Below are 15,344 nucleotides of genomic sequence, written 5' to 3'. Positions count from 1 at the left end.
ACTAGTTTAGGAGATTACTATTACTTGCTTTTGAGATTTCTGAATGTATTATTTTCCCTCAATTGATTCAGAATACAGATCATTCTTCCATCTTGTCAAGAGATAATTTCCTGAGCATATACTACGTGCCAGACAGTGAGCTTCTGAGCGGAGTTCTGGAACACAGAGGTGGGTAAACAGTGTTCCCCTTCATGGGAGATAACGGACTGGTGGAACCATGGGTAAGAAAACTAACGATTTTCACAAACCCAATGTGATAAATGTTCGACTAGAATAGGATGTGGTCCTACACACACACACACAGTCTGAGATTAAAGAGCAGGTTCCAAATATGAATCTCATATGAATGAGGTTAAATGCTATTGCTTAAAGCAAAAACTTTTCAATTACCATCATGACTCATTTTTAGATAAAGCAGATTTACTCTTATTAGCCAGAGAAGAGTGTAGGATTTCTTTATATTTGGGGTACAAAGTAAGATGCTACAGGAAATGAAGAGGCCTCAGGAAAAATTTTGCTTCTAGGTTCAAGACCATTCCAAGAAAATTTGTCCCAAAGGGCTTCTGGTCATTCAGATAATTTAGGGATCGATGCAAAGAAACATTCACACAATCAGTCTCTTGGGCTTCCCTGGTGGCGTCTGCCTGCAATGCAAGAGACCCAGGTTTGATCCCTGAGCCAGGAAGATCCCCTGGAGATGGGAATCCCTACCACTCCAGTACTCCTGCCTGGAGAATTCCCATGGACAGAGGAGTCTGATAGGCTACAGTCCATGGGGTCACAAAGAGGCGGACACGACTGAGCAACTAACACTTTGACTTTTCACGACCCTTCCAAGAAACTGTGTTCTTCAGGACAAATTTGGTCATTCTGTCACTCGGATCCTGGGGATCGATGAGAAGAAACATCCACGCGATCAGGTCTCTGGGGTTTACCGTATTTAAGTGTTTAGGATTTGGACTCTTCCTATTTCAAACTGTCAAACTGGGTTTCATTTACCCAAGTCAAGGAGAGGCACTGACACCCCTTCATATTAAAGAATGTTGCAGGTATTAGGTCTGAGTCTCTTCTCTAAAATGCTGAAGTGAATAGGGAGCCGTGAATAAGTACCATATTTTCTAAATCAAGGGGCTCATGCAACACAAGACAGACCACCACTGCTTAATGAATGCTTAGACCAGGTTTTCTGGGCCCCAGGCTCCCTCAGGTTCTGCTCAAGAGTCTCTCCTGTCCGAGGAGAAGAGGTCCTGTTTCGCTTCAAACCCTTGCAACCTTAGTATAAAGATCCTCTCATAGGTACCAGGTTCCAATTAGGCAAGACGGGGCTGATGACCATAAGGCATTATAGGAGACGCTGAATGCGCCTCCCCTATTATTTGGTGAACTGTGGGACCAATTTAACTTGGACCTGATGAGGGTGTCCTTTCTGTACCACAAAGCTGAGCACCACAACTGCATACAATTTTTTTCTGACTACCTGAAGAAGTTATGGATTAAGGAGTGGGTTTATGACAGTGGCTAATAGGCCACTCCTAATTCATGTGTACTCTTTTACAAACAGAAAAAAAAGAGAGAAAAACTCTTTAGCCATTATTTTTTAAAAATGTAAGCCACTAGATAAACTGAACACATGAGTTTGATATCTAACTCCCTTTACTGTTATGATAGTGCATCATATAAATATTAATTCTAAAAGAAAAAAAACCCAACTTTGAAACTTTCTATCCCGGAAGAAAAGAGCTGGTTTTTGTCAAGCTAATTATAGAAATGCATGATTCGCCAGTTCTTCAGGAAACAGAAACAGTCAGTGTTACATACCTCAAAATTTACATTTTAAATATCTATGCAAACTCACTGAACTCAGGAATTAGAATTCTTTGTACTCAGCAGAAACCAAAACACCCCAAAGCAAAATATTAAATGTATTCATGACAGGTCGTTACTTACCAAGAGTTCAGAAGTTCCTAATTTGTCTAGTTCCAAAGACTGGATGCGAGAAATATGAACCCCCATTTCTCTATGGATGCCGGAACATTCTATACAGGTCAAGATACCCAAGTTGGTGGACAGCCAGGTGGGTTCTGTAGAAGGGATTTAGAAGACATGACATCTAATTTTGTGTGCAGTTACAGAGGAAGCTACAACAGTAGTAAAATTTTTAAAATTTATAAGGGAAAGATTTAGATGGAAGGTAGCAGCTATTTTTAAAACTAACAGCTTGTCAGAGAGCAAATTTTTCTTAAGACAAATTTGAAAAATATCTCTTCAATACTGAGCTGAAAACAAAATTCAGTGCTTTGTTTTTGTGAAAATGTGAGGCCTATGAAACACCCTGATAAAGGACTTCTCAGTACAGCTCACAAGGGACTGGGTTCTACGGCCATCGTTAACCTTCACACTTGGTTAACTCGCCTTGACCTGTTACCCTGGGTATGGCTTCTTCGCAAGCACCTCTTGGTATAAGACAGCGTCTCCTGCAACCCCCAAGTACCCTAGAACAGTGGAGCGAATGTTTCTGTGACCCAAATCTTCAGGCTTCTCTGTCTGTGGCAGCTTCTATTTACTGCTCCCCTGCCGTCCTGACCCTGTGTGAGGCAGTGTCACACACGTGCACACAAGAAGAAAACCTGAGGCCTGCCTCTGAGGGGCTATGGCCCGTTGCATAGAAGAGCCCATTTGCACTAGTAAAACGATCTAAAAAGTCTGCCATAATGCTTAAGAATGGGTTTGCAGGCTGATGTTCTGAGCCCTACCAGATGTGTGACTCCAGGCGAGTCATTCAAGTTCTCCAGTCCCTCAGTTTTGTCATCTGTGAAATGGGGTAACATCAGTTATCCTGCTCAGAGACCTCCTGTGAGGACTGAATGAGACCAGCAAAACAACTGCCACAATCCTTACTATAATGTAAGCACTGGATAAATGTTAGCTAGTGTCAATATGCTTTCCAGGTGTCGCTAGTGGTAAAGAACCCACCTACTGATGCAGGAGACATAAGAGATGTGAGTTTGATCCCTGGGTCAGGAAGATCCCTGGAGGAGGACATGGCAACCCACTCCAGTATTCTTGCCTGGAGAATCCCATGGACAAGAAGCTTGGTGGGCTACAGTTCACAGGGTCGCAAAGAGTTGGACACGACTGAGTGACTAAGCATGCACGCAGGGTCAATATGGAAACAACACAGATGCCATCTGAGCACAGAAATCTGGAGGAAGGTGATACCCATGTGATAGAAGGTTGGGGAGGTTTTATGGAACAGAAAGGAAGGAAAAAAAGGCATCGTGTGCCAGCTGATTTCAGAGACACCATTCCATTGCAGCCTCGTAACAGCTGAAGTTCATCATCCTGCTTTTCAGACGAGGAAACTGCAGATCAGACTAGTTGGGGACCTGGCAGGAGGTGGTCTAGACTCTGAGGAGCGGGCTGGTGATTCGAACCCAGGGTGACGGACTCCACGTCCAGTGGTCTCCCCTTTCCGTCCGTAACGCTTATCCAACTGGACCTTCCAGGACAGGGGGCATTTTGGCAGGTGCTATTTAAGGTGGTGGGAATGTCCCAGATGGAGCAAACAGCAAGGGTGACCGCTCTCGGAGGTGGGAACCATTCAAGTTGGGAATACGTGCTGGGCATGTATCTGTCCGTAAAGAGACAAGGCGATCAAACGGCTTGCTCACTTACACCCCGAGCAAGAATACCTGCAGAGCCGCAGTCGCAGCAGACGTCGTTGCCCGGGAGCCGCTGCACATCCTCGATGATGGCTTTCGTCAGGTCCTCCAGGCTGTTCTCCCCTGTGCTCTGCTCCCCCCGGAAGGCCATGGTGAGCGCCTCCTCTTTGCTGTTCGTCAGCACCGAGATCCACCTGCCGTCAGAAACAGGAGAAGGAGGTGTAAGCGCCTGGCTGGCCACTGCATTCTCCTTCCCCTGCAAGAAAACCTTGTATTTTCATCTAGAACTTGTAAAAGATAGCCCCTCGAGCAGTAACAGAAGGGAAAATAAAGAAATTAAACCTGGGAAAAAAGTCAGAGATTGGAAAACAACACACAGGAGACGGGGGTGCAAGGCGAGATGAGATGGTGAACATCAGTGACCAGGGGCTTGTGTGACACGCGTGTGTGTGTGCTCAGTCAGGTCTGGCTCTCTGAGACCCCGTGGACAGTAGCCCACCAGGCTCCTCTGTCCATGGGATTTTCCAGGCAAGAATACTGGAGTGGGTTGTCATTTCCTTCTCCAGGGGATCTTCCTGATGCATCTCTTGTACTTCCTGTGTTGGCAGGGAGATTCTTTACCACTAACACCACCTGGGAAGCCCAGGAGATACCTGTATTTACCTGCAGCCAGAATAAAGGGAGGAAGAGGACTCAGCGTGGGATCAACCCAGTGAAAGGATGAGAAAGAACAGGTGAGAAAGGAACAGGAGGCAGGAAAGAGGGCTTAGCAAAAGGCATTGTTTTTTGGAAGTCCGTATCAGCGGGGGCACTTAAAAGTGAAAATGAAGGGATAGTTCATTTTCCATGAAAATTTATGCTTACAAAAAAGGTACATTAACATGGAAACATGCTGATGTTTGTTATATGAAATGAAAAGTGCAAGCTATTAAAATATACATACAGCACAACCATAATATGGACCCAACAAAATAACTCTTCGCTACCAGTCTATGCATAAAACAGCCTAAATACACAACAGAGGTTGATTAGCAGAGTATGAAATAACCAAAGTGGACTAGTTACTCAAGTACTGAAATTTAAGTTTCCAACTAATTTTTGGATGACACTGGGGAAATGCTTGCAATATAATGCTTTGTGAAATAAACAGGAAAAAAAATTTATATAATCTCAAATTTAAATGTATTCATGAATTATATATTTTGTGGGGAAAAGGCAAGAAAAAAATTCACCAAAATATTAATACTGGATGCCTCTTGAGTGATTTTCTGTAGGAAAAAAACAGATGGAATGCTTTCACTCTGTACTTTTCAGTAATTGTCCAAATCTATAATGAGTTGTATTTCTTTCAGGAATGAGAGGGAAAAAAGCCCAATTAAATTTTTTTTTTGGAAGAAAATGAAAACCATTTCTAAACTATAGTCACTTCTCACCTATTGCACAGACAGCTAATAACCACTCTCGATAAAGAATACAGAGATCCAGAACTATGTCTTGAAGGATGTGTGCACTTGAAACAAAGCCTGTCTACAAGAGGTTTGGAATAAGTAACAGAGCAGTGAGAAATAAAAACCAAATCAACTGGTGTAGGTGAACTGCAAGTTACAACTTTGACTCTAGGTGGTGCTCACCCTCACCATGTCCTGAGAAACAAGATTGTGTAGCTCAGCTTTTCCTCTGTGATGCAGAAAACCCAACTGTTCAGACAAAACCAATAGTCCAGGGATGGGGTAGGCAATTACTACCTTGTAAGTTAAAAAATACTTTTTCCATCATGTAGAAAGTGAGAAACTAGAAATTATTCTGTTAAAAACAATGTAAGGATCTAGGTTCCATAGGGCAGGTCACTGTGCATTTTACTAGCAGTAGTGTTGATAATGCCAGAGTTTTCACTTGACTGCAGTCTCTGTATTTCTTTCCTTAGGCATTTTGATATTTTGGCTATCTGATATTACCAGTATCTACTATGTACCAAGTACTTATAATGTTTGAAATATAATCCTCCAAATAAGCCTGAGTTAGGGTTGACAATGCTTTAAAGAGACAAAGGCCTAGAGAGATTCAGTGACTTGCCCAGAGCCCTATAGTGGGACTGACGTCAGGCTGGGATGAGAAAACAGCTCTGCTGACCCCCTTTTTTCAGAGTTCCTCCTGTTATGCCACATTTGCCCCTTTACTTGAGAACTCAGGACAATTGAAGAAATAAAAAAGTTTGTCATGATGATCCAAAAATATACATTTAACGGACAATTCATTTTCTGGAAGAATAATGCAAATGTGGTAGCTATATTTCAGAAGGGTTGAGAATCAAAGCAACTATTTCTGAAAATTCTTTAAAAACCTTTAAAATTGTTTTAAAGTAACAGGCACATAAAAAAAGTATTAAGAAATAAAATAGTGCATAATTGTGTTTTAATACTTTAAAAGCCTCTTTGAGTTTATAGGAGTAAAAAAAATTGGCACTGTATGAGAGGCTTTAGGAAAACGGCAATCCCGTATTCTTGCCTGGAAAATCCCACGGACAGAGGAGCCTGGTGGGCTACCATTCATGGGGTCAGCAATGAGTCGGACACGACTTAGTGACCAAACCACCACCACCATCGCACATTTCATCTCAAGTCTCAAAATTCTGCAAGCAAGGCCTGTAACCCTCTCACGGACAAGGCTGAGGTGGGATGACCTTACCAAGGTCCAAAAGCCACTAACAGGCAGGCTGTGGACTGGAAGTCAAGTCTGCCTGACCTCAAACACTCAGCTGCTCTTCAGCTGTACCTGCCTCCTTCCTTGGTGGGCCGAGAAATGATTTCTCTGTTCAATTCACTGGACGCTTTCACATGAGACAACAGCTCAATGAGGCAGAGGAACTTACTCTGTGTGACTTGGAGAAAAGTGAACATCTCTCTTTGAAGGAGACCAGAATTTCCTCCATCAAAATCAAGTCTCCCATCACCACCGCTGGCACCCAGAGAGAATCCCAAAGGGAGCCACTCCCCCAAACATGAATTACTCCAGTGCTGAGTAAAGCCCTCCCAAGTGCAGATGGCGGGACTAGAAATGAAGAAGGTGCAGTCCTCGTCCGCAGAAGCTCCAGTCTCCAGAGGGCTGGGACTGAACCAAGGGACCCAGAGGGGTGTGAAGAGGCCTGTGGGGAGGGAGCAAAACCCCTTGGGCGGCGAGGCTTGAGCAGAACCTTTAAGGGGGCGCCTGAGTTGACGGAGCATCCCAGACTAAAAGAAGAGACCCACGGGAAAGCCCAGGGCTGACAGCTAAGCAGGGGAAACCCACCAGGACGGGTTCTTAGTAATAAAAACTTTTAAGTATACTATACAGGAGAGAGAGGTGCTTTTTTCAGTTTAAGGCATTGTGCCGTAATTTCAAAACTACTTACGCTACGTAATCCTGCTCATCTTCTGCCTGAAAGTGATATGTCCTGTTATCTGAAATACAAAAAAGAGAAAAAAAAGAAAAATCTTAGAAAGCAGAGTGCTTCAGGTATTAATACAGATTTTAAAAGTTCCTGGGGAGAACACATTAAAAGTAGGATTCTGATATTATTTTTGCACCCTTCTCTTTTAGCAGTTACACGATTCACTTTGTCAATACTGCTTTTCTGAAGAGAAACAGGAATACAACAAGATAGCTGCAAACACCACATCAGTGCCTAAGCATTTCTTTTGAAAAACAAGTGGGAAGGGGGACGGGTCCTACCTGGTCAAGTAGATCCTTTTCTTTTTGGCCGTGCCACCCGTCATGTGGGATCTTAGTTCCCCTACCTGGGATCAAACCTGCACCCCCTGCATTGGACGTGTGGAGTCTTAACCACTGGACTTCTGGGGAAGTCCCTCAAGTAGACTTTACTGAGAAATCGGAGAGTGCTAGCTGCCATAGTATTAATATTTCACTTTCCAATTTGCCTTTCACTGGTTTTTCTTTTTAAAGAATTTCTTTTTGTAAGAATTCATAAATCACAGGGCAGCCCTGACAATCAGATGAGTCCTGCCCAAGGTTGCTCTCTGGTTAAATCAGGCTTCAGGAAGGGAGGGTTCAAGCCCTGCTGGACGGTCATCCTCCAAGGTGTGACCCACATCATAAGGAGGGGGGAGGCTGGACCTGGGCAGTGTGGGCAGGTGTGCATGAAGGAAACTCTTCCTTAGAATGTGGGATTTACTCGGATGCTTCCAGACACTGAGGTCCAACTACCACTGTCTTACCCGCTTCACTTTGTAGACAGTCACTCACTCCGTGACTGCTCCAGGCCAGGCGCCCCCCGCCCCCTGCGAGAAGAGGTGGTGCGTGTGCCCGAGGACACAACACAGGTGCTGGAACCCAAGCACCCAGGCTGAATCCCTGCTTTACTGCTGAGACTTTATGTTAAGTCACTGGACCTTCCCGAGTCTCAGTTTCTTCTGTGAAATAGGAAAATGACAAGGCTTTTGGGAGGATTACCCATAATGGACATGAAGCACCTGGCACATATTGCGGTTGGAGTCACTAAGTCGTGTCTGACTCCACGACCCCGTGGGCTGCAGCACGCCAGGCTTCCCTGTCCTTCACTATTTCCCGGAGCTTACTCAAACTCATGTCCATTGAGTCGGTGATGCCATCCAACCATCTCATTCTCTGCTGCCCCCTTCTCCTGCCCTCAGTCTTTCCCAGCATCAGGGTCTTTTCCAGTGAGTCAGCTCTTGGCATCAGGTGGCCAAAGTACTGGAGTTCCAGTGGGACCCATGAAAGAGGAAACACTCTCCCCTCACTCTTAAGACTATGAGGACACAGGTTATCAGCTGAAGGGGAGCTTGGGCCAAGAGCACACTCTGACCCATGGAGGACAGTGACAGCGCAGGGTCATTGATTTATGACGCCAGAAGGCAGGTCTTGGAAGCAGGGAAATGACTGTTTCTTTCAGAGCTTGACTCTGCAGGGGTAAACTCTGGAGCTGGGCAGAGATAGTGGCATATTTCACTGTCAAGTCCATGTCGGTGCTTCTGGTTTTTTTTTTTTTTTTTTTTTATTTTTTGGTGGCGCTGCACAGCATGTGTGATCTTAGTTCCCCAACTAGGGATTGAACCTGCACCCCTGTAATTTGGAAGTGTAGAATCTTAACCGCTGAACCACCAGGGAAGTCCCCTGTCTGTGCTTCTTAACCACAGGTACACATCAGAGTCATCCAGGGACTTCTTAAAAGATACCTATGTTTGGGCATCACATCAAAGATTGATTCAGCAGATGTGGGAGAGAAATGGGAATGTGCTCAGGGAAATCCCTCCCAGGAGATAAAGCTCCTGGTCAAGAACTGGCCTGGTTTACTGTACAAATCTAGACTTTCCTCCACTGCGGATCGCTTGTGCCTTCCTACCTCAGGTGAGTTCTGTGTAGAGAGACCCAGGCTCCTCCCAGAGTGGTGTGTGCAGGATACACCTCCTCTCAAGGAGCCCTGCCTGGGAAACGTGGCTTCCGACCCAAAGAACGGGAATGGGCAGGCGGCAGGATCCACAGCAACCAACTCGGGAGAAAAAGGACTCACGTGATATCAGGTCAAAAGACTTCTTATCCTCGGCATTTGGTTTCACCTGGCAGGTGAGAAGGTTCAGCTTGGCTGGTTGCCTGTTGGACTGGACATGACAGAAAACAGAGGAGTTAAATGCAACACTGATTGCCGCCCCCACCGGCCCAGCCCCGTGGGCCAGGAGGGTGGGTTCACCATACATCCGATAAGGTCTAATTCACCCTACTGGAATACTTAATCTCATTAAACAAGAGGAAAAAAAAAGTGAGGTGGCCTACTCAATGTCTTTTAACTGTGCATAAGTGTCCCAGTGGTTAATGAGGATGGAACCAAGATAATTCATCTCACTTTCAATGACCAGTGGGTATGACCCACGGGACTACGACTTTCTGGAATCCACACATACACAAGTGCAAAGAGTTGACACTTTAATCATTTCCTGTGAAACACAGCTGAGTGTAGTTTCTTTATCCACTCAAAACGACCCCAGTAATCAGTCACTGCAAATCCCATGTCTCAGGTAGCCACAAATTTTAGTTGCCACACAAAATTCACATTACTTCTCCCCAAAAGTACAAGGACAGTTACCACCCATAAGACATTGCTTAACCAACCCCAAAATCTGGAAAAAGGAAAATATAATGAAGATTCCCTAGCACTTCCCAGTCTTTTGGTTACGCATATATTAATAATTCACACAGACTGTAGCGTCTAGACAGTCATGCTAATGTAGGCTTTGCCTTAAAGGAGTCTCGCCACATTATGACTGTGCTCAAAGCTCCTTCTGGCCCTCCTGCCCGCGTCCGTCCTTGGCCACATGCAGGTCAATGCTGAATGCCAGTTTCTGGAAGAAGCTGACCAAGGGGTGAAGGGCCTGAGTGCTCAAGCTGGGCTGTGCTTCAAGAGAAGCCTGCAAAAGTCAGGCCTGCAAACCCACCCCAGCTGGCAGTCATCATGCTGACAACCTCCATGCCAGGAGCACGACCACCCAACCAACTTGAGTCTTTAGGGAAAATAGAGGGGGAGGAAGTAGAAAGGGGGTCCCTCGGTGGCGTATTATGAGCAAAAACACTTCAGACGCACACTGTGCCTCTCATTCTCAATAATGGCCACCGGACACTTAATTTCCGTTTCAACAGCTTCTGAGATCTTCCCCTGTGGTTTCAAGGATACTAGACACAGAAAGGATATTAGATACCCTTTGTCCTGAGTTTATCTGTTCCAAAGCAAGCTCTCTCTGGGGAGGAAGTGAGAAAGACAACCCAGGGATTTCATGTTCTTTGCACGCACATGTGACTTAGGCTTGGAAACCAGATGTCAAGTCCTGTACAGGACGGTTTTGCCTAAGAAGAAACAGTACCCTGTACTAGACTGACTGCCAAACCCAAAATAGGGAGGCAAGAAGGTTGTGGGTCTGCAAATTTTTCTTAGAACAGACCTGGGGTTTGGGTTGCTAAAGGCCTCAAGTCTCCAAAACCGGTGGCTACAACCACAAACTTTGGCTGGGTCCACCGTAAAAGGAATCGTTAGTCTTCATCCTTTTGCGTGTTGGTAAAATCACTCGATTTCCCGTATGAATGACAAAGACATCTGACAGGCTGAAAAGGTAGTGAGCCCAGTTAATGGTGAGACTGCAGAATACCACATTCCAATGTGGCATCCACATTCTGAAGGAGGATACAGAAAAGCTTAGGGAAGATCAAGGGATGATTAAAGGAGTGGAAAACGGAACTTTGAAGCGGGTTTAAAGGCATCATTCATTTAGTTGGAGCAAAGAGGCTGGGGCATGAAGGGCTGTCACTGGGGAAGGTCGGGCAGCTGTTTTCCATTTGTACAGATGAAGGAGAAATACCCTCCAATTGTAGAAGGTCTGAGCCAGACATGAGGAAGAACTTCCCAGGCATACTTTGATTATGCATAATAAGGGGTTTCAAGTTTCTTAACCTAAGTAGAGAAAGCTCTTCAAAGACCTTAAGAATTTTTGAGACACCATTCATATTTGAACGTGGCAGAGGGTTAACTAGGTTTCTTTCTCCTTCCGAAATCTTCGTGACTCTACTGTTTATGAACCACCTCACCAGCAGACACAACCAAGTAACACAGACAAAATTTTTAAAAAGGAAAACATACTCAGTTAAGTGTCAACTGATTCTGGAAAATTAAACAGCACCATTCTTCTCTCATTTCAAAGCATGGGCTACCTCAAAGTTTTTATCTGGAAGCTTCTGATGATGAGGGTTTTGTGCAGTTTACGTCATTCCATGACTGACCCACAACTTCGATGACAAAATGACACGTGATCCTTATTCCCGGGGAAGCCTGTCCAGTCTGCTGAACTGACACCTGCCAAGTCAACATGAACTTCAGTTGACAGACATGTCATGCCTGCAGTGTTCTTCCTCTAAGTGCTAGTGGGACAAATGATCTACCACTCCAAAGGTGAATCTGGAGAGCAGAGAACACAATTTTTGACAGCTGAAGCAGCTGACGTGGCCAGTCATGAGCCCAGGAACACCAGGAAATGGAGTGAGATGCTGAACCACAGTCTATGGACCAAGGGACCAGAAGGCTTGGAATCGTGACAGTCATCACTGGAACTCCAGGTTTGTAGAACTTTCTCAAATTTCAAAGTCCTTTCTAGATCTTTAGCACTAATGTACAGCTATACTTATTAGGGAAGGTATAGTCTCTCCTGTCAGTTCAGCAGACTGAAACCACAGACTAAATGACCTGCCCTGGGCTACATCGTTGTTGGACAGTTTAGGAAATGCTTTCATACTGTTTATGTTAAAGGAAAGAAGAAAAAAAAAAACCACAAAGGACACAAAGGAAATGTGTATTTGTTGAGTCCTCACCGTTGATGATTCCTACCACGCTTGGAATAAAAGCCTCCCTGGGTCAGGACCCCCATGGACCACCTTCAGGCTCCTGATTTCGGCTCCTGCCACTTGGCCTGCGGCTCCCCCTGCTGGCGGCGAGCGGCACTGGCCTCCCACCTACACCTCTGGGCTCCAGCCCCTCCGGCCAGCAAGTCCCCGGAGGGGTGGTCCTGGCCTGACCCCCCTCCCTGGACTTCCTACCCCTTCACACTCTGCAGTACTGCCTTCCAGGCTCTCCTCACTCCCCTTTACCGCCTGTCTTTCTTCCCACAAAGAGCACACATCTTTCTGATTTGTTCACTAAAATATGTCTGGCCTGCAGCAAGCACTCAATAAATATTCACCAAATGAATGAACGCATTTCTCAGCCTTACACACACCTAACTCATGTACCGACCTGCGAGGGAACTATTTTTAATTCCGGGAGCTAGTGATGGACAGGGAGGCCCGGCGTGCTGCGGTTCACGGGGTTGCAAAGAGTTGGACACAATTGAGCAACTGAACTGACTAAGAAACAGAGGCACAGAAAGCTTAAGTGACGTCCCTAAAATCTCCCGGTAAAGCAGCGGCACAGAGCCTGGCATTCACCCCCCCTTCCGCGGGAAGGACAGCCAGGGATCCAGCCACGTGCCCCCGCCCCCGCCCCGGGGGCAGCCCAAAGCCGCAGCCCACGAGAACACCTCCTCTGAGAAGAGTAAGGGCTAGAAATAAACAGAACAAAGGTGCCAAATACGAACTTCTATTCTGGTATCTTCTCAGGTCATTTGAATTTCATAATCGATGCAAAGAGAAATTTTAGAAGCCTATTTGAAACACCTCTTCACTTAATGCGTTTGACAAGATACAGCAGAAGCCTCTACCCCATCTAAGCACATACGAAGGGCAGGCGGTCTCTGCCACACAGCAGATACGGGAGACAGATCCGACCAAGGACCGAGGACACGCCCGGTGCCCAGAGCCTGAGCTCAGGAGGGCATCGGGACTTCCGCGAGGCTCCAGGGGCAGCCTCGTCCCTGGGCGAGGACGGAGGCAGGGGAGGCGCGGGTGAGGCCCCTGGGAGTGAGAGGGACGAGGCAGCAGGCGATACAGAAGGAAACACAGAGGGCCCTGCGGATGGCGTAGACTTGCGCCCCACCCCGGGGGCGCGGCAGTTACACTGATGGGACCGCCTCCCAGAACCGACCAGCCCGACCAGCCCACCGACGTCTAGGGAGACGGCTGGGGGAGAAGTCTAGAGAGTAAGACTGGTGAGCGATGACAGGGCCTGAATCAAAGTGATGGTCGTGATGCTGAGTGCTGGGGACTCAAGATACTGCTGAAAGAGACTTTTCAACGATTCCCAAAGACACCTGTATGTTAGCAGGTGGCTCTCCCAGGCCCCGCATTTGAAGGATGAGTGGAAGAGGGGGGTCGGCCACCCCTGTAGGCTCTGAACAGCATGTTTAAAAAGCTCCAAGTACCCCCCACCCAAACATCCTTACGATGTGTTTCAAAAATGAAGGCTGTTTCAGCTCTGTTCCCTGAAAAACTTTGAGGCTTGTCCTTTGATAGGTTTTACTGTTCCTTAAAAGAACGCATATTCCTGGAAGAAACACTAGGAGACAGAGATAGTGCAAAGCGGAACCTGAACATTACTTGTTAATCCTACTTATATCCAGGGACAGTCATGGCTAATACTTGATTTTTAACAAGATATGTGTGTGTGTGTGAAATGTCTGTTTTTAGAAAAACATGGGTTAGTTCAATTTGTACATATTGTTTTGCAAACTGCTTTTTTCCAGTTAACATTATTCGCATAAGTGTTCATTTTTACATATGTATGTGCATACACACACATGCACACACATACACACATGTGCCAACATGGCAAAGGTACTTGAAGGATTCTGAACATGTTTCTACTCGGTAAGTTCTGGACATGTTCCCTGCACAGAAGTGATGAAGACATCACTCCTCTGACATCAATGCTCTGCCACCCTGAACAGAAGATGCGCTTCAGCTAGGAAAATCATCACAAATGTGTGCAGAAACAGAATGAATCGATTCTGATGAACGTTCCTGCATCTCCTGAAAGAAAACAAACACCACACATTTGTCCACAGACAGCTCGGCATGCACCGTGCTGAAGTGTTTTTGCTGGAAGTGTGAAGTCGTTAGCGCAGGCGTATTTCTGTTAGCAGAAAACAGCTGCTACTGGAATTAGTATCCAGAAATGAAATTATTTCCCCCCATCATCCTGCTGGATTGCTCACCACACAAACAAGAAGTGAACATCATTAATTACTTGGGAAATAAGGCTGACCCAGCCAGGCTCAGGCTGCTGGGTAGAAAGAGGTAAAAATAAAATAATAAAGTTCTCTTCATTTCCTAGGTAAATGCTTGCTAACACAGCTGTTTAGATCCTTACACTCATTTCAACTTTTTGTTTAATATTTATTTAGACACCTACCATGCCTTAGAGGAAGACATATGTTTGGTACACCATCAACAACCATACAACTCCCGGGTAAGAAGTTAGGCATGCGCTGAACACCTACCACTGAAGAGAGATCTTATCTCCAATATTTTAGTACATTAAAACTTCTGGCTTTTGCAAAGTATTTTGGTTTCTTTGGGGGCGAGGTAGCGGTTTTCATTTATTGAGCATCTAAACCTGATCTCCTGCATCGGCAGGTGGATTCTTTACCGCTGAACCACCTGGGAAGCTACAAGGGAGTAAGATACCTTAATAAGCAAATTACACAACCTGACATCAGAGAAAATGGAGGCTCCAAAGGCCTGAGTAACTTATCCAAGGTCCTACAGTTGTTTCTGGAGTTCGAGCCCAGGTCTAATCAGCTCCAGAGTTTGTCCTTTATAATTCACAGTGCTGCGTCTGATCTCTTGGGGGAGAGGAAAGTGGTCTCTTCTTGTAGTGACGACATGGACAAAGATGTGGAACTGGGCAGAGTCCAGGTGAGCCCCAATAGAGGCCAATCACAGAAGCCAGGTTATTGAACACACTGCAAGGCAGGGAGCAGCCTGCTGCAAGCGGGGTTTCAGTGCATCTGTTAAAGTCCTGAAGCCGAATGTTATCTTCCAGACTCTGGACAAGATGGAGAACAAGATTCCCTGGAAAATGTCTGTGGGTCTAAAGAGCCCAAGGACAGGGAGAGAGAATCAAATTCTAGCTCTAGTGTGACGCCTGGAGGTGCCAGAAGTGTTCTCCACTCCTAACAGGAAGAAACTCGATTCCTATGAGAGGACAGGTGCTCCGGATGAACTTCATCAAGTCCCTCAAGGCAGAAACAACAGTAC

General features: G+C 45.8%; 1 protein-coding gene across 4 annotated transcripts in view; it reads right to left on the bottom strand.

The window, feature by feature from the left end:
• ASAP1 (ArfGAP with SH3 domain, ankyrin repeat and PH domain 1) overlaps positions 1-15,344 on the bottom strand; it is a 329,862-nt gene that overhangs the window by 40,301 nt on the left and 274,217 nt on the right. For all 4 annotated transcript variants that reach the window (XM_070477002.1, XM_070477000.1, XM_070477003.1 and 1 more), the window contains 4 exons: positions 9,187-9,274; positions 7,051-7,099; positions 3,693-3,856; positions 1,948-2,081 (listed from right to left, as the gene is read on the bottom strand). In XM_070477002.1, coding sequence (XP_070333103.1) covers positions 1,948-2,081; positions 3,693-3,856; positions 7,051-7,099; positions 9,187-9,274 — 435 coding nt within the window. The remainder of the gene's footprint in view (positions 1-1,947; positions 2,082-3,692; positions 3,857-7,050; positions 7,100-9,186; positions 9,275-15,344) is intronic.

Source organism: Odocoileus virginianus, chromosome 15 (genome assembly GCF_023699985.2).
Source record: "Odocoileus virginianus isolate 20LAN1187 ecotype Illinois chromosome 15, Ovbor_1.2, whole genome shotgun sequence".
Classification (NCBI taxonomy): Eukaryota; Metazoa; Chordata; class Mammalia; order Artiodactyla; family Cervidae; genus Odocoileus; species Odocoileus virginianus.
The sequence above is the reverse complement of the archived record's forward strand: the minus strand, read 5'-3'. Positions and strand labels throughout refer to the sequence as shown.